The 20,038-nt window shown below is 40.4% G+C and overlaps 1 protein-coding gene across 1 annotated transcript; it reads right to left on the reverse strand.

Moving 5' to 3' along the window:
- Positions 1 to 481: 481 nt before the first annotated feature.
- On the reverse strand, positions 482 to 19,649 carry VCAM1 (vascular cell adhesion molecule 1). Its single transcript, XM_084757477.1, has 9 exons — positions 19,250 to 19,649; positions 18,519 to 18,794; positions 16,023 to 16,343; positions 14,500 to 14,766; positions 11,410 to 11,685; positions 7,962 to 8,282; positions 6,740 to 7,006; positions 4,837 to 5,103; positions 482 to 1,540 (listed from the first exon to the last, which is right to left on the reverse strand). The coding sequence occupies exons 1-9, from the start codon at positions 19,299 to 19,301 to the stop codon at positions 1,380 to 1,382; spliced, it is 2,208 nt and encodes a 735-aa protein (XP_084613603.1). The 5' UTR covers positions 19,302 to 19,649; the 3' UTR covers positions 482 to 1,379.
- Positions 19,650 to 20,038: the final 389 nt, after the last annotated feature.

Here is a 20,038-nt window from a genome sequence, read left to right on the forward strand (position 1 = left end):
AACCAAACACAGCATATCAAGTTGTGATAAAGCTAGGCACTTTCCCTCATATTAAGGCTGAATGCGGCAACCCAGTAGGAGAAAAAGAGTCCCCAAAGCAGGCACTGTTAGGAGTCCAACAAGAAGACCAAATACCATAACACATATGCAGAGAACAGGCTTTCTGATTGTCGGTCCAGTGTCTGTGAGCCCCTATGAAGCCAGATTAGTTGATTCTGTGAGTTTTGACCCCTCTGGCTCATTCAATCCTTCCTCCCTCTCTTTTGTGGGGTCCCCGAGCTCCACCTAATGTGTGGCTGTGGGGTCTCTGCATCTGTTTCCATCAGTTGTGGGATGAAACCGCCTCTGATAACGATCATGCTAGCCTCCGGTCTATGATAAACCACAGATCTTAATTCATTAAGTTGAGAAGATGTGAATAAGACTGTTTATTTTATCAGATTCTCATGGTGATTTTTGATTAAAAAAAAAAGTCTGAAAACCATGTTGAGCAACTGTATTATGTTAGTAATTTGAAGTTTTTACGCATATAACTGACAATCCCAGAACAGCAAGAGAATAATTAAAGGAGACAATTTATAACAAACAAAACACAAGTCTTCTGTGTTCATAAATTTTCACTTTACTATACTATTTATAAAAGATAGGTAAAAGGAAGTTGCATTTTAAACCACATCATTCATTACACAAGGTCCCAAGGAAGAAACGTGTGCCCGTACCATACAGTATCATGTGGCAAACACTGGCTAATAATTATGCCAGGAGTTAGGACATAGTACCTAGAGTCAACCCACTGACTTCTTTATGATTTTCCTATAAAAATATAAAACCTTGGTTTTTTTTAAGTATAAAATCACTGTCAATAAAAGTCATGGAAATAAAATTAAATTGAAGAAAATAAAATATAAGAAAGGTGTCACTAGTCAGCTGTCTAGTCAACATTAACATTAATATTAATATTAAACTTTCCTAAGATGCATTAAGTTACAATAGTCAGTCCAAGCAACACTTTTTGATTATATGCTGACTTGCAGCATATATGCTGCTATTCTAAACAACCTTGCTGTGACATAATTTTATTTTACATATATACAGATTACGCTATGTATGTACATATCACAGGACTGTTCCAGTCACTTCGACGATGGGGACTTGTCACGTAGAACGTTTTCTGGTTGGCTTCTTGCATCCAGCAAGGGCTCAAGCAGCCAGGTCTTTACCTTCTCTCCTGAGAGAAGGTTCTGGGAAGTCTGAATGCCTAGCTTGGTTGGGTGAGGGGGCGGGGAAGAGGGGGAGAGGGAGAGGGAGGTGAAAGGACGAGAGTCTTAAGGATCTGGGGTTTATAAATAGTGTCTTTTCACAAACATTTCAGATGTCAGCTACACTTTTGACTTCTGTGCTTCCACCAGACTGTACGATCCTTTCATGTTGGCTTTTCTTGCGAAGTAGATGATGGTTCCGATAGCGGGTATTACCAAGGAGGATGCACAGTAGAGTGCAAGGAGTTCGGGGGAAAAATAGTCCTTGTTATTCTCTCTTCCTGGAAAAATAATCAAACGGGTACGATTAGTGTCTAGTACAAAAGGAAATAATTTCATCACAGCATGCGTTCTGTAGTAACGGTACGACTAGTTCCTCACGGAAGAAGCGATAAAAGCTGTGCTGAGGGCCATCAAGACTCACTCATATAACGCATTTTCTTTCTGAAACAGCCAAACAAGTCGCCTGTGATTGCTATGCTCGCGGTGGGTATGAAAGCTGACAGTTCTTGATTCCACAAACTTGCATTTTAAAAGATCGCTTCGGGTGTGAAAGGGAAGGAAGAGCACACGTTTTAGTGATCTGGCTTATCAGAGCAGGAGCCAGAAACATCTGGTGGAGCAATGTGACTCTGACCATCATGAATTGAACCACCTCTTCGTGACACTCAGAGTGTGGGCCTTAATGTAAAAGACAGCACATTCTTGTCAATGGCTGGCCGGCCCCTGTTCTGTGTGTCTGAAGCAAAACCATCTTTATATGGTTACTCGCCTCCAGCAAATGACAAGCTCTCTTGATTTACTGATGGTCTTCAGGTATTAAATTTAAGTACAAGTCTTAGTTACCCAGAGACCTACATCTCCCTTGATCTAAATTTGATACTCCAACATTCCCTCAAAAACCCAGCCACCTCACCTTCAGATCCCCCTAACAGCTTGCGAGTCAACATTTGACCGTGCAATTATCTGTTACATTTGTTTTCCTCTCCTGATTGCAAACTCTGTAGAGAAAGCTGTGTTTGTACCAAGTGCTTCACAACTAGCCAGCACTTAAGACACTACTTGGTACTCTAGGTAGGCCCAAAATATTGAGAACTAATAAAGTTTTTTATTCTTGTTTGTTTTTTTTTTAATTTTGGGATTGTTTGTTTGTTTGTTCTTGAGACAGGGTTTTTCTGTGTAGCTTTGGCTGTCCTGGACTTGCTTTGTAGACCAGGTTGGCCTCAGACACAAAAATCTACCTGCCTCTGCCTTCCAAGTGCTGGGATTAAAGGGATGCACCACCACTGCCTGGCTATAAAGTTTTTTCTTTTAATTCCTGTGATTTTGCCACCAAGTCATAAATGTAGTACTGAAAATGACAATATATAAACACCTTAAAGTCTCCTAAGAAAACATGTGACAATTGCAACACCTCAAACATCTGAGCTTCATAAAAAAAGTCTCCAGACAGCATGACATTGTCCCAAGACTTGCTTCTGTCGGTTGGCACACCACAGTGTGGCCTCATGGACTATGTTTTAATAAGTGGGGAGGGTATGTTGTCTGAGTCCCAACAGAAATTAGTGATCTGATCTGGAGCACCACCACAATTCCTTCCAGAGCTTTTAAAACATAGAAAGTGACTTTTGAATGAACTCTGGTGCCCTCTATTTGACCACTTCCCCTTGGTGGGGAGGCCAGGTGGCATTCAGAGGAAGGGGAAGCAGGCTACCAGGATGAGACCTGATAAACTGTGACCATATGGTGAGGGAGGAGGTCTCCTTCTGTCACAGACCTCGGGGAGGGGAATAGGGTGAAAGCGGTAGGAAGAGGGGAAGATACAAGTGAGGGGATAACAATTTACATGTAATCTGAATAAATTACTTAAATAAAAAAATTTTTTAAATAGAAAAGTGACTTATTAGCATCACACGAGTGAGTTGTTTCAAATTACAGAAGGACAAATATGAAGTGTCACCCTAAGCGTCACGGCAATGGCCTAAACCTTGAAAGTTGTAAAGATTCCTGATCATTTGTATCAATGGAATGCATTTAAGCTAAAACCCCAAAAGACAAAATAAATATAAACACTCAACTGAAAAGAAAGGAAAACTAGTTCAAACTATCCAGCAAGGAGGTGGGGGAACACAGGACAATGTTGGGTCTTTATTCAGATACAGCTATTTGAAATCATCTTCACATTGGAGCATGAATGTCTGGCTGAGTGACTAATATGCATTCATTGTTCATTTAAAGGATAAATAAAAGTGGCAAATACGTAAGGGAGTAATTAAGCAATTAGAGAAGGCAATGTGTGAAAGAGAAAGACATAAAGAGAAGACGCGGTTTTCGCAGTCTTGAGAAGAAACAGCCATACCCACAGGATGGCAGAAATCTTAGGAGTGTCATCTCCTGGGGCTAAGCTAAATTAGAGCTAGCCAAAGGAAGGCACATCTCAGCCTGCTCATAACTGAGATCTCAGTCTACCTCGCCGAGGGCAATAGCTACACACGTCTAGTGACATGATGGAAGGCAGTGTCCCATTCTTTGAATACATGATACTTTCTTTGGCCAGATCACCTGTTTTCAGGACAATCACCACGAGTGGGTGACTAAAAATTTGACATGTAGTTATGATATTTCCCCTTATTTAACATTTTAAGTGGATATATTGATATAGCTGTGATTTGAAGAGGTGCTATGAAGAAAGAAAAAATATATGCTAAGGTTTGTGATCTTGAGGACCTTGGTTAGCCAAAAATTCTGTTTTCTTACTTAGGTTCAGATTTTTCTCTAAACTGGCATGTGGTTAGTTAACTCTCATGGTCAGTGCCAGGCCTCTTCAGAGACGGCATTCATTAGCAATCCTGTCCACTCTACCAGACTGGATTTCAACACACAACAGCTCTTTGGTGTGCGAAGGGTCCAAGGCTCATTCGTCAAGGCTGGCATCAATAAAATTAGGAGGCACTCACAAGATGGAACAGGGAATTAAGGAGCGCCAATGTCTCTAGGGGCCTTGCCCCTCCCTTCTTCATCTGTTAAAGTAAAACAATCAGGGCATGGATTTCAAAGGAAACTCTAGTGAAATCTAGAGATCCTGTCTCAGATCCTTGCCACTATCCCCAATTAGCATCCTCACAAAAGAGCCACACAGAAAATATGCAGTTATTCTGTACGGTAAAAGCAGAGCTTCTTGCCAGTGGGGAGCAAGGCATGCAGAGGGCTCTTTTTCTGCTTTGCCAGTCCCAATTCCTCAGTTTCCTTTTACTCTAGGGGAAAGTTTGCAAAATATATGGCTAAACACTTAGTGAATCTAAAACCTCAGACGCCAATGATGAATTGCCAACTCTGAAAAACAAATGTGAATTCCACGTTCACTGATGATTAATGTCCACTTCCTGGCTAAATGTTATAGGACGAGAACAGCTGTGCCTGATTATTTCAAGAAACATTAAGAAACAGTCGCTAGCACTGAATTCAGGGTCATTTTGTCAACTTCATTTAATACTAGAAACTTGTTACTCCCCTTGGAAACTTTGAATAATTTTTTTTTAAAGCGGAAAAAAATAACAAACAAACAGAGAAAGCTAACCTTTTACATCCAGTGTTAAACTTCTTAATTGTGAGCCAACTTCAGTTTTAGATTCACACTCGTACACTCCGGCATCCTGCAGCTGTGCCCTGAGGATGGTGTACGAGCCGTGAACTGACTTTAGCACCATGTCTCCTGTCTTTGCTTTCTTCTTCAGGATTATCCATGTTTCGGGCACATTTCCACAAGTGCAGGAGATAATGACAGTGTCTCCTTCTTTGACACTCTCAGAAGGAAAGACTGTAAGCTGTATGTTTTTTGGAGAGACTGAGGAGAGAGCAGACAGTCAGTGGGGGGCGGGGGGACAACCATCCCCCCCATACAGACTGAGAACACCTGCGGTCTCTGCCAAGCTATTTGTGATGCTTTCTGCATGAGCTGTAAGGAAAGCAAGCAGAGATCAGGCATTTGCCCACTTCTAACTGATCATGTTCTTCTAAGCGCGAGAAGTCATAGCTCAGGCTTTTCCCCCATATCCTCTATATGATTTTTGACCCAGACAAAGACAAACATTAGAAGACATTTAATAAATAGCCATGGAACTCAAATAAGGAAAAATTTTGTTTTTTTAAAAAATCACATTGTTCACCAAAATTTTTCCTGGAAGTGCAAAAAAGCCTTATGAGCTAGGGATTTCCTGACCAGGAAACTAATATGTTTACTGACATTAAGAACGGAGTTAACACTTAATCAAATGACAAAGTCTTGCTGATCTAACCTGAGGCAGAGCAAGAAGCCTTAGAGGGAAACAGCAAAAGTCTGTTTTAGGAACATTTGCTTAAGACTGTCTATTGCTGTCACTGTGATGATCCTCCTACAACACTACAGGGCCATGATACCCATACTTAGGTTTCCTCTTCCTTCAGATGGTGGCACTGTGTTGCCCAGGCTGACCTGAGACTCTCCTAGCAGTTTTCTTTGAGATTATGCAGTAGCCTTCCCAAATTCTTTTTTCTTTCTTTTTTTGAATTACAGACCTCAGTTAAATGAGACAATGACAACAAACCCCAGCATATACCTTACCAGGAATAATAAATAGTAAGGGACACAGAAGAGAGTAGCTCCAATGCCCCCAGAGAAAAAGCATCAAGGGTTATGCAAGTGGATTGCTTCATAATTTTGCCCTGGAAAGCCTATGGCTTCAATGTGCTGAGCAGAAACTGTTGTGTTCTCAATCTTGGGCCCTTATCATCAAGAAGGGAGACCTATATCTATATTCACCCCGGTGGTTCCATGCCAGCAGGCAGAGAGACCCAAAGGCACAATTACTGTGATCCTTAATCTCAAAGTTTACAAAAGTTACCCACTTGGGCATCTAAACAACTCCTAGGCAGCTTCTTGGGAGCTACTTCTCAGGACCCTGTTCAACGCAAGGTGATGGTTTTAATCCTAAGTAATTTCTTGCCCTTGTTTCTTCACCAAAACTATGATCTCCTATGTGTCCATGAACTTCCACCTTAGTTACTGGAGAGAACATGATATTTGAGGTGAATATGATTTTCGGGCAAGTGAGTAGGCCTGGAATGAAAATCCATCCCATGGGCAGTGTGGAGCTGCTTTTTCTATTTTTATGTTTATTTTTCTGCATATAAATGAAGTTTTGAAATAAAGGTTTTTCTTTTCTTTCTTTTTTAAGGTTTACTTTTAAGTTATGCATATTTATATGTGTCTATGTGTGCGAACGCAGTACCCATGGAGGCAAGGAGAGGGTATGGAAGTTTGAGCCTACCAATGTGAGAGCTAAAAGCAGAACCCAGGTTACCTGTAAGATCAGTAGGCACACCTTACAGCCAAACCATCTCTTTGGCCCACAAAGGCTTTTTTTTTTTTTTTCAGAGAAGACCTTGTTTACCATCAGTGAACTTACTAGCCATAAGTAACTTAAAAGTCGTACCCTGCTCACCTTGAACAATCAGCTCAACTGACTCTTTGCTAATTCCAGCCTGGTTAATCCCTTCGCATACATAAACGCCCGAATCTTCCATTTTTGCAGACATTAAAGTGAGTGTAGCATCTTCCGAAAGAGGCTTCAGTTCCCCATTGCTTAGCTGTCTGCTCCAGAGGATTTTGGGCACTGGCAAACCATTGCTTGAGCAGGTCAAGTTCACAGGACTTCCCTCCTCTAGTACAGAAGAGGGGCTGACCCAGATGGTGGTTTCCCTGGGGGCAACTGAAAAGGAAAAGATACTTAGCTTGATCCGCTTACGCCCTGAATTCCAAAGAGTCTAGACAATGTTGTGAAGCTAGGAAGTGGACTCTGCCTTAGTACAGTTTATAAGCTGTGATAGCCAGCCCAGGAAGTTTCTGTGGAGGACACACAATGAGAGTTTGAATACAAATGAAATATGGATATTTTCAAATCTGTGGAATGGCTTTGATGTCAAAGCATAGAAAATCAAGTAGAGTGTAAGTTTTGGTCAAGATGGTGGATTAGAAGCCTCTGTGTGACCCAGTGAAAAAGAACCAGGATAAAATAGAAATGGCTCTATTTCTAAGGGAGAGAAGAGAAGAGTGTTGGAAACACACACACACACACACACACACACACACACTGGTATCTGTTATCTAAGCAGGATGCATTGGAATATCTCTGTGAATAAAACCCATTCATAACCCCTTGAACCTAGATTGACCTTTTGGCCAAAAAGGATGTGGGTGAAGTGACATGGTGACAGAGAGATGCCCCTGACACAGACCTTTATGAGGCTACTTTCATCACCACCTTTCTCACCTGTGTTCTGGAGAGTAAATCAATGCCACCTTCCCGCACTAAAAAATGACAGGTGGGACCACACACATAAGGCTCAGACACATTAAGTGAACTTCCTGTGACAAGCCACCTGCTTGCCTGCCTGAAGATGCTTGAGTGAGCTCTACTGAATCTCTTTGGGGCTGAGTAGCTGCCTGACTGAGCCATTACTGAATGTCAATACATAGAATATGTAAATAAATAGTTTGTTTTATATTATGAAGAATGATCTGTTATAATCACTGTTTTCTGGATTATTTTTTTTCCCCAGTTTTCTTCACAGAGGTTTTAAGCGTTAACCTTCTGTAACTATTACCTGGCAAACATACACAAGAAATCCATAGTCAATTGTAGCTGCCCCCACGTGTACACTCACCATTGACATAAAGAGTCTGTGTACTCTGCCTTTGTTTGGGTTCAGATTCCATTTTGCCACTGCGTAATTTAGCCAGGCAAACAAGAACTTCCCCTGTATCTTCTGAAGTGGGGATGAAGGTCGTTTCCAAGCTTTTGGTCTCTAGGGATTTTATGCCCATTTCCTCCGAAAATTTTTTATTCATCAACATCATCTCCCCCTTCAGTAATTCAATCTCCAGATGGTCGGAAGGGTACATGTTAGGGACTGTGCAGTTCACAGTGACAGGTCTCCCATGCACAAGCGGCCCACTCATCTCAATTTCTGGATCTTCAGGGAATGCTGCAGATATCAATCAAAAATAATATTAATATGTGATATTTAATGGAAAAATGCAAAAGTCTCAAAGTGACAACTTTTAATTATTGGGAACAGTGTGGTCTCAAGTAATAAGTAATATCATTAAGTATAACTATACACATATAATACTAATTATAAATAATAACAAAATATTTAGTATTTTAAGTCAGTGAGTAATCAGTGTGTTTACTCCTTAATTTTCTCTTCTAATGATGCCATCTTGCCTCTATTCTTTTCTAAGGGCACAATGGTTTCGTCTATCTTATCAATTAACTATATAATTTAAATAATTTAATTATCTGACATGATATATTGGCTACTAAAAATAAACTAATCCCATCAGCCTTCATTAGTTCCTTCTTCGGAGCAGTCTGATAAAATGGTTATTATTTAATTTAATTTACAGCTAGAAAAAGAAACTTACATGGACAAAAGAGACTTTTCATACTATATTATATCTAGAGTCTGCCTCTATAAGTCTTGATTATATAGTTTTTTCAGCATCTAATGAGACTCACAATACAGTTCTCAATTTGGTTAGTTTATCAAATTTTGTATGGTTTATTTTATGACTAAATTTAGGCAATAAGTTTTAAATACTTTTTAGATTTATTTTTTAAAGACTGTAGCTCATTTTTCAGACATGGCTGATCTGGAACTTTCTATGTAGACTAGGCTGTCCTTGAGTTCAGAGATCTGCCTATAATAAGGCAATTCTGGTAATTAAAGAAACAGACAGGCCAGTGTGACGGTGAAAGCCTTTAATCCCAGCACTACAGGAGACAGACATAGGTAGATCTCTGAGTTCAAGGACAGTCTGGTTAATAGAGTGAGTTCCAGGAAAGCTGGGGGCTACAGAGTAACCTGAGAGAGAGAGAGAGAGAGAGAGAGAGAGAGAGAGAGAGAGAGAGAGAGGACTTAATACTGTATATTTTCTCACATATGTGAATCCTAAATTTAAATTTTAAGTTATATATGTATGTATTGATACGGATTGCTTGGAGGTCACAGAACTAAAAGAGAGTATCATGAGAGGACATTGTGTGGGATGTGGGGAACAGAAGGTGAATAGAGCATGTACAATAGAAAAGCAGAAGGGAAGACTGTGGGAAAGAAGGGAAGAAGTTAGGGAGGAGACAGACACGGAGAGGGCAATGGGAAAGGGGAACAAATGAGAAGAAAGCTTAGCAACACAGATGCAACACAAAGGCACTTCTTTGTATGATAACTTTAGCCATGAATAAAAAAAATGTAAAGTAACTATTCTAACCATATTATTTAGCTTCTGAGTACGTATTCTCTCATCTATATAACACGTATAATGCATCCTATGTAAGTCAACAAAAATGAGACTAAAATAATTATCAAGGTAAGAGTAATACAAAACAAAAACCCAAACCCAAACAAAACAAAAACCCAGGACAAAACTACACATTTTTCCTTAAGTAAGATCTTGCGAAAATGGTAGATTTTCCAACATGGCCACATTGCAATAAGCTGTCATGACGCTCCCGTTTCTGTTGGGAATGTGCCTACATCAGCAGATCCTTGACTGTGGGTAACGTGATAAAGCAATGAAGTTTACCCCCCTTTGAAAGATTTAAATCTCTTAACAGGCACACTCTTACTCTGAACAAAATCCCAAAGCCTAGCATAAAGTCGGGCAGGGTCGTAGACAGAAAATCCTTACAATATGTTCTCTGGGGTTGAGTGAATGGAACAGAGCAGCACCACCCTCTCCACAAAATAACAGTCACAAGGTCACTATGAGGTCCATTGCTCACCCAGTGTAGACTAAGGGGTTCCAGGAATGTGAAATGCATGGAGACTGGGGCTTGGAAATAATTTTTATTAAGGTGGCAGAAAAGGAGGGGACAAGAAAAATGTGTACCATTTGTTAACAGTATAACTCAGCTGTGAAGCTGCTCTTGGCACTTGCTTTCCAAGGCAGCTCCCTATCCAGACCATCCCACACTCAGACTAAGTAAAACCTGTCTTCATTTCTGGCACTCTGCTGTTTCCCACTGTCCCCGTCTGAATCCTGCAGATCACCTTTTCACATCTGCCTTAAAATATTAGACGTCTTTCCCCATTCCTCCCCTTCCCCTACCACCTGCCCCTTCACCCTATAGGCCTTCCATTCTGTCTTCTTTAATGAAAAAGTCTTAATAGTATCTAAAATACCATATGCTTATATTAATAAGTACATATTAATAAGTATAGTACATAGTAATATAATATATTATTTGAAATGTATTATACACACACAATACAAAGAATGCTATGTCTGATCAGAAGCATGACTATTTAGGAAAAGAAACGGGGATGGTGGATGGGGAAGGATAAGCCAGAATAACATGAGCGTGAAAATGAACAAAGCACAGTGACCCATTATTTTCTATTCTTTAAAAAAAATAATGAGTACTACAAACAGTAAAGTTATCTCTCCAAAATGAGAGAAGAATAAAGACATTTTAAGTGATCATAAAAAACAGAAAAAAAACCACACACACACACACACACACACACACACACACACACACGCACACATACACACACAGACACGCATGCACGCACACACAGTAGGTTGGCAGGCTGAGGATATAACTCTAAGCATATTCAAAGCCCTGGGTTCCATCCCTAACATCTCAAAACAAAATTAAATAAATAAACAGGCAGGCTTGAGTCTTACTCACAATTTGAATAAATAGGGCAGTCACTCCTCACCTAGCAGTTATCTAAATGGGCACAGCCCCCTTCCCTCCCCAAAGTCCCACCCCTCCCCAACCCCCTGTCTGCTCTCACTCACCACCTCCATACACCTTATGTACATGCGGGAGGGAAGCAGAGCATAGAGTAAGGTCAAGTGCGTGAGGAGAGTATAGGACCAGTCACACATTGTGTGCATGCTGGAAACATATGCAATATATGCTGAATGGTTGGCCCAACTGTATCACATCAAACCACACTCAGAGAGCTAGGGATGATTTACAATGCCAAATCTCTCTCTCTATAAATGGATATCATTACAGAGTCACACCCCTTTTTCTTCCACAGGAACTAGAGGAAACTGAAGTGATCAGATTCACCAATTTTGAAAAGCACTTACAGTAGACTTCCACCTGGATGCCCTTCTCCAGTTTCCTACGCTCACAGGTCACAGTGCACAGGTAAGACTGTTCATCCTCAAAACCCACAGAGCTCAGAGTCAGTGTGGACTTGGCACCCTCACTCCTCACCTCGCCATTGAGGGGGCTGTCTATCTGGGTTCTCCAAGAAAAAGAGGGAGAATCACAGCCAACAACAGCACATGTCAGTACAACTGAGTCTCCAACCTGTGCAGCCACCCAAGATCCAGGGGTGATGTCAACAGTAAATGATTTCTCTGAAGAGGAAGAAAAAAAAAAAAGAAAGAAAAGAAAGAACAAGATGAATAACAGATAAGATTCTTTTCTTATTACATCATATTTCCATATTCAATGTTTATCTCTCTTGATCTCTATTCAACTACTATCTGTGCCAAGAAGAAATTACTCCTTTCCATCTTGGATCCATCAGGAATAGGACCACATCTTTTAAGAACGGACCCATGCTGTTTTGTTGAGTCAGGCTATCAGCATAAGTGTAGATAACAGTTGGTAAGAATGTGGTTGGCATCTTTCCAGGGAAATAACCCAACCTCTGCTCTGTGCAGTCCATCAAGTCACTGAGAGTGCAGGACCTCAAATCGTGCAGTGGTTTCTGTGTGTCAAGCACCGTGCTTTCTGTTTTACGTACACGTGTTATCTCACTTGATTCCCAGAACAGTTTCATTAGGTGGTGCCATTATTTCTTTTCCACTTTTTCATTCTTCTCCTGGGTTTTCACTTCTCTTTTTCCATCTCCTCATCATATCTCTTTAAGACATTTAAGGCTCAGAAATGCTAAATGGCTTAAGCTAAATTTGCAAGAGGAATAACTGAAATTTTGATGTGAGAAGGGTCTGGCTTGAGATTCTAGCTTTTCTGTTCCTAGATAAATAAATCAAGACACCCTCATGTAAATATAAAATGAAATCTAAAAGAGTTACAGGGGAAACTGCACCAAAATGCCCTCTAACTAGATGCACTATCCTTAAGGAACCATTCATATATATCTATATATATTGGAATTCCAATATATAGTAGTATCTTTGAGAGTCACACAGAATCACACTGAAAGCAAAATAAAGATGACATTAAGGTTACATCAAGTATGTTGAATGCATTATCAAAATATTTTGTAGTCATTCAGGGTGGAAAACTGAGTGGTCAGAGAAAATACCCGAGACTCAAGTGTCCAAAATGTTTTCCAGCTTCCAGCTGCACAGGTGTGAATGAAATGACACATGTTGAGCTACAGAGTTCTAAATCTTGATGTTGTTCCTATGAAAACCCAGAGAGTTGCTGGGCAACTCTGAAGATGACATATGAATCCCCAAAGAAAATTACTAGAGTGTTCTAGGAAGCTGGAGACAAGAGGAAATCCCAGCACACAATCCTTCGTTTTGCACGGTTCTTTTCTGTACCAGGAAAAGCTGCTTTTCTTGTCTAAGTTTGTGTATTCCTGGTATTGTAGTGTTTTTTTTTCTAAAGAAGATCCTCCTCAAATTACCCCCAAATACATTAATATGCTGTTATATTTTCAGAAATTATTCAGAACAGTAACCAAGCTGTCCAAGTGTGAGAATGGGGAAGTCAGTAGGAGATTCACTTCCTTCCTGCAAAGAGATCAGGATCTAACCACTGTGTGAAGCCCTGGAAAGTAGCTGAACACTTCACCTTGGTAGTAGCTCATGTGACACAATGTAAAGCACCCTTTCCCCAAGCCCAGAACACATTTCCTTTGCCTGTTTGAAAGGGGGCCCAATGTTATGGGATGCAACTATTCCAGGGCTGACACTGACCCATCCACACTTTTAGTCATATAATTTCTTCTCTGACCATTTCAGAATAGTAACCCACCTGAGTTAATCAACTGGCGGTGTTCAAATTCTACTTGCTTAATCATCTAAATCATTAAAATCCATGTTTTTATAGATTAGACAATATATGTTCTCCATCTTTACAGTTTATGTAACTAATGTTTCCTAACCACTTACTATGTGTCAGGTCCTATACTAGTCCACCATTAATCCATTCAAAGGCACACAAACACAATGAGTTCCTGAGTTCTGAGTTTAAGAAGCTTGCATTTTAATGGACAGACACATTCAAATACATACATTTTTTTTTTTGGTTCTCTTACTAAAGTATATAGTTTGACTTAGTCATTCATTCCACTTTGTATAAGTACACCAAAATATCACACCACACCCAAAGTATGCATATACTTTTGATTGGCCAATTATTTTAAATTAATTTAAAAATAGAGAAAATTAGCCACAATGAAAATAACATGGGGTTTTTTGATTAAGAGGAGCCCATCAATGTAACAAAAAGCCGTCTGACTCTGTGAAAATGGTGCGCTGTATTGCACCTGAGTCTTCCAGCTACCTCACAGAACATGGTAAAGACCGAAATAACATATGAAGTAGAATGTAGAACTCTTGGCAAATAGTAGGTGTACAGTCAATTGATGGCCATTATTAATGTGAGAATTCATTCTCCCATCTGTAAAATGGAAAGAAAATACCCCTAAGTTATTTCTTGAAGACTATAGATAGCTCATATAAAGTGCCCGGAGTACAGCTGGTGTTTGAGGAATGCTATTGTGTCAGAAAAATCTTTCAAAATCCCAAATGAGAAGTTATACACTAAAGCAATGGCAAGAGGATGGGCTGGAAAGGAAGATTGATCATTGGGAATCATTTCGAGGTAGAAGGCTGAAGATTAGGTAATTCAGAATGATAATAGCAAGTATATAGCAGTGAAGTTCCTGAGTATATGGAGTGAGAAGACCGACATAAGTAACGTGAGAACGCCAGCATCCACAGGGCAGGGGAAGAACCAAGCCATGAAATGGAACAACAGTGAAATGACCTGAGATAGTAAAGGACCAGTGTAGAGGTGCTTGGAGAAAAAAAATTCCAAAAAGCATGAGAATGATAAATATATATGCACCCTGAAGCACATGACTACCAGATGAGCCACCAAGCAAATCTAAGGAAGGAATTTCAACATTGGCATTGTGTAACTACTGAACAGCTCCCAATAATGGCATCTCTTCACAATCTACTCACCTTGGACAATTAATTCCACCTCTTTTTTGTCTCTCCCAATCAGATTAACTCCTTCACATACGTAAGTTCCAGAATCTTCCGTCCTCATAGCAATTAAGGTGAGGGTTGCATTCCCTGAGAGCAGCTGTGGATTTCCATTATCTGACTTCTTGCTCCAGAAAATTTCAGGAGCTGGATGACCCTCACTGGAGCATGCCATTGTCACAGCATCACCCTCCTGAAGCCTTGTGGAGGGATGGACAGAGATAGCTGTGTTCTTGGGGGAGGCTGAAAAGATAGAACATAGTACGAGCCATCATTAAGCGTTACCTCCATCCAGTGTGGGTGGCTTATTCCTCTTGAAGACTCTATTTACACAAATTTGCCTATAAACTACTCTGTCAAGTTGAAGTCAAGAATCACTGAGTCGTTAAAAAAAAATTAGCCAGGCTAATTTGTAACCAGTAAATTATAGTTTTTCAATATTTGATGGTTTTAGAGAGCCACAGATATGTAGAAAATAAGAGAGGCCCATAAAGTTTTTGTGGTTCTGCCTTTTGTCTGAAAACTGGAATCCTGTGTAGGAACCCTTGCCAAAAGTACATCCAGGTCAGCCTCAGCACTTCTGAGGGAGACAACCTACCAGGACTATCAAATTGGCTTTTAAATATCATTAATTATTGAAAAATTCTCTTAAAGAGCTGAAATTTTCCTGGAAGTAGCTAGCATTTGTAGTCATGGTCCAGCACTCTGCTTTTGCAGATGATTGACATTGCTCCTTCTTCTGCAACTGCCTTTCAATGACTTAACTATACCTCCCTTTCAAAGTACTATATTCCATGAAGAAAGACATCCTCTTTCTTGACTGTTTTCTCATAAATCTGTTAAAAAGCCTCTTCCATTTCATTATGCTTTGGGTAAACACATTGTACTTGACACCAGCTCTTTTAAAAATAGGAGCAGAGTGGAGCATAACATTGCAGCTTTAGCAGGGTACAATGAGTTCCATTAGACACGATTCTGATGTAAGAAGAAAGCTTTGTATCTGCCAGCAGTCCCCAGAAGCTAGAAGACAAACTCTAACTCCTTCCCACCTATTATGTGTGTGTACATGCATGCACATACAATGGGTCTCACACACACAGAGAGTGAGAATAAGAAATGTCAATTTTAAAAATCCGTGAAGCCAGTGTTTTAGGCTTAATGTAAACTTTGTAAAACATTTTATCCTTTGAGCCCATTTTCCTACTCTTCAAGCAGACAGTGTGATGATGACTCCTCGACAGACACGAAAGTAGAGGAATTAAAGAACATTAAGGTCACTCAGCTAACAGGGAGACATGACACTCAAGAACTCTAAACCCACATCCAGTGTCCTGTTCTTTTAATAATGCCATTTGTAATATCATATTCTGCATAAATAATGCAGTAAAACTACACCTTTCCTGTTGATCTACTTGACACATTTATTGTAACAATAAATAAAATAATACATATCCACAATGGAATTTCCATAGACCAGAGCTCACCATGCAAGTACTTACTGTAGACGTGCAGTTCTTTGACAGTCTCCCTTTCTTTGGGCACAGAGTCAGTTTGCTCAATGTGTAATTTAGCTCTGCAAACAAGAGCTTTTCCAATATCCTCAATGACAGGAGTAAAGGTGACTTCCAAACTCTTGGTTTCCAGAGATTTCTTCTCCATCTCTTCTAGAAACTCCTGAGTCTTCATGAGTTGGTCACCTTTGAATAGATCCATCTCCAGTCTGTCAAATGGGTAAACATCAGGAGCCAAACACTTGACCGTGACCGGCTTCCCAGCCTCCGGTGGGCCACTCAGCTGAATCTCTGGATCCTTAGGGAATGCTGCGAAGCCAAACAAATGCACAACTAAGCTTTTGGCTCCTGTTGATAACATCTCTGACTGTTTGAACACAACGCAAGTCAAAACAGATATTTTTGTAAATACTAGGCTTAATTCGGCACAACTAATTGTTTAAGTAGCTGTTCGTCATGGTTTGTGGTGGACCAAGGAAGCAAGAATTAGAATTAACCATGCTTCGGAGGCCATTTCAGTTTGAATCCTCTAACTGTTAAAGAGCATGTGTTGTTAAAGAAAAGCCTACTGTCTATTGAAACTCGTCTACAGATGCAACATAAAGAAGTTTGCTCTCTTTTTGCTATATCCCTGGGTGAGAGAGACCACATGTCACAGATAAGGAAATGTGGACGTGGTGTGATTGCATTAGAGCCAGCCTTGGTTATGCAGCCAGTACATGGTGAAGCTAGGAGCAAAGCCCATGCGCTCTGACACTATGCATTACGAGTCCAGTGACACATGACAACTCTACAATCCAGATAAGAAGCCCCATGCCCAGAGTTACAGTGTAAGATTGCCTAGGAATGAGGAGAACGGCTTTAAAGGGCTGGCTTCTGAAAATGAGACCTCTGGCAAGAATGCATCCACCAGAAACACGTTCCTATGCAAGCTCTCCATTCTGTATTTATTCCCCCTAAAAGCTTGAGTCAGTGTTCTGAACCCCCCCAGTACAACAGAGCACATCGCATTGCTTCCCCGTCTGCAAGGTTTATCCTTCTTACTACAGCTGTCAAGATGGTGTCCCTGATCCACAGAATAGTACAATCAACTGTGGAATGGAGAGTGAACTGTTAAAAAAAAAAAAACAATGAGAAACAGGCACTCTGACATCTTTCATGGGGGGAGAAAAAAAAAAAAAGCAAGCAACATAATGAAATCCAGAAGAATCCTCACTTCTCTTTTATAAGTCTCCAAATGTATAGTAATTGTGGGCAAAAGGTGAAGTCACTGGAAATGCTTTATTATCTAAAACCACAGTATTTTAAATTTCCACTCCAATTATTTATGTCTGTCACAGTCTTCAGGAAATGTGCCTAGAATCCACGCAGTTTTACGACGGGTAATATAAGAAGTTGCTACTCTTTCTTGGTATTTATATAACAGGACCTTCCAAGGAGCTCAGGAGGCTGCCTAGACATAAACTGTGCATGCACAGCCGGCATAATTGAAAGCAGCCGGCCAGGCTCAGCTGCTTGGGAAGCCTAACTACACAAGCGGGTTTGCTGAAAATTTCAATTAAGGTTAATCAGCAACGTCGGACTTGAGCACAGTAGGAAGAAACTGAGGTGGTTCGAAGATGAATCAAATGAGGTGGTATGAGGAAATGCTTCACCCGAGGACAAATGTTTTGAAAGTGATACCATCAGTAACAGAAGACAAATGATTTTTTTGTAGGGCTCGTTTATCCCCCCACTCTCCTTGGTGGTTCTATTTGCTGAGTTGAGGATGCAGGTTAGGGTGCATTTTGGGGAGGCTGGTGTAATATGGGTACCTGTTCCTATTCCTAAGATAAATATAATTTATTAGACAAAAAAACCCTTTTGAGGTATAAAAACAAGTCTTTATGGTAGCAACAACAACAAAAACTCTTGAAGTTATCAGTGTCAAATGAGTGAAATGTCAGTAGTTGTTTTGATTATGTCTACAGAGAAGGCTTGTCTATTTACAGAGCTCCTTAATCCCTAAGCAGATCCAAGTTGCACAAGAATAAGTGAATGGAAAATCCCAGAAATGGAGAACTCATCATTCCTTTAGATGTATGAATAAGTGAACATGTAGAAATACAACCAGATGGAAGATTAGAGAGAGAAAGAAAACTAACAGAGCCCTTGAGATGTTCACATTGCAGCAAATAACCAGAGCCAAGAAAGTGTGAGTCCTGTACATGAGCACCAGTGTGTGTTTGTGTGTGTGTGTGTGTGTGTGTGTGTGTGTGTGTGTGTGTGTGTGTCCGCGTGCGTACGAGCGCATGTGCCACACAAGGACACAGAGGTTCAATTTTGGGTTCTGAGCTAGCTCCTCTTGTCTCTGGCTTTATTGAAATGTGTTTTCTAGCTAAGAATCCAGATACTCTTAAAAAGTCTCTATTAAATAATATTAAGAGTTGTTTTTTTTTCCTCAAGAAAATCGAGAGAAAACGAAAACCTTTTTCTGACACTTACAGTAGATGTCCACCTGGATTCCTCTTTCCAGTTTCTCAGAACCACATGTTGCTGTGCACAGGTAAGAGTGTTCGTTCTCAAAGCTGACAGGGTCCATGGTCAGGATGGACTTGGTTTTCTCGATCCTCACCTTCCCATTCAGTGGACTGTCTATCTGGGTTCTCCAAGAGAAAGAAGGGGACTCACAGCCCGTGGTGCTGCAAGTCAGGGACAAGGAGTCCCCAATCTGAGCAATCGTATTGTATTCAGGGGAGGTCTCGATTTTAAAAGCTTGAGCTGAAAAAGCAAGAGAGAGGAAAAAGCAAGTTTTACCCTGGTCTTGTCTTATGCTGTGTCCTTTTCACTCCTGCGCAGCAATACAGCTGTCTGAAACACAGCCTGGGCAATCTACTTTTTAAACTGTTTCAGACTGATAGCAAGACAACCCCAAAGACCCGATGCTGCTTTTGGAGAAAGTGCTGGAGTCGTCACCATGAAGAAGAAGGCTCCGTTCTTACTTTGAAACCCATTGCGCAAAGCTCTTTTTGTCATTTTCTAAGTTTGACTTCATTGCTAAGTACAGGAAACTGAAGAGATAGACTTACCACCGATATAATCCAAATTACTCATTTGACATTGGAAAAGGGTATCAAAACCCATCCGTCTGCAGCTCTGGGACAATAGTGGCTTTTATAGCAAAACTCTATAGCACACCAAAAGCTGCGGACGTGTGGAACAGGTCAGAAACTTACAGGCTGCGAACAGTATCCAAAATACCATTGAGGCTCCAAAGATCGTGACCATCTTCTCAGGCGTTTCAAGTCGCTGCTTACTGAAGAAATAGAAGAGAAGCTTCAAAGCCTTCTTTGTGCCCCACGTGAAAGTGTCTGGGAAAAGTGTTCAGCTCCCAAAGCCAGCCAGGCTGGTGTGAGTGAAATAGAAAGTCTGCTCTCTTTATAAAGGGTCTTGCTGCAGAGGAGGAGGGAAATCCCTTCAAGGGGAAACCCAGGGCAGAGCCAGGGAAAAAAGTTTAACTGACAGGCAGCCAAGTCCCCAAGTTAACCCCTTCAGCTACTCTCAGGGCTGAAGTCCTGGGAAACACGACACTTCCAAGTCCTTAAATCTCAACCTTTTCCTGACCTTCAACTCCGAAAGAGGGATATCTTTCCTGAAAAGATAATGAGAAAAAGATCATTGCGAAATGAAACTGTCCACAGCGTGGTGTGTGTGTGTGTGTGTGTGTGTGTGTGTGTGTGTGTGTGTGTGTAGGAGAGAGAGAGAGAGAGAACTGAAGTAAATAACCACTCATTTTTCTTCATTAATGAATGAATTTGCAATTTAAAAAATAAAAGTTGTTCTCTTTCAGAAAAGAGAAAAACATCCCTTATTTTTCACTGTGCACTCATTATTATCAGTCACTCTTTTAGAATAGGAGAGTACAACTTCATTTTATGCGTTTTAATTCATAAATGTATTTTTGGAAAAAATTCAGCCCTTTGAAATAATTTTCTGAAGTAGAAGATGAAGGAATGTGGATGCAA

This window comes from Acomys minous (assembly GCF_964271855.1).
Source record: "Acomys minous genome assembly, chromosome: 14".
In the NCBI taxonomy this organism is placed as follows: Eukaryota; Metazoa; Chordata; class Mammalia; order Rodentia; family Muridae; genus Acomys; species Acomys minous.

Bases quoted from the DNA above. Each gene is read 5' to 3' on its own strand.
- VCAM1 (XM_084757477.1), bottom strand. From the start codon at position 19,301: ATGGTCACGATCTTTGGAGCCTCAATGGTATTTTGGATACTGTTCGCA. The intron at 18,795-19,249 runs GTAAGTTTCTGA...TTGCTTTTTCAG, and splicing joins TTGGATACTGTTCGCAGCCT to CTCAAGCTTTTAAAATCGAG. The intron at 14,767-16,022 runs GTAAGTACTTGC...CTATCTTTTCAG, and splicing joins CAAAGAACTGCACGTCTACA to CCTCCCCCAAGAACACAGCT.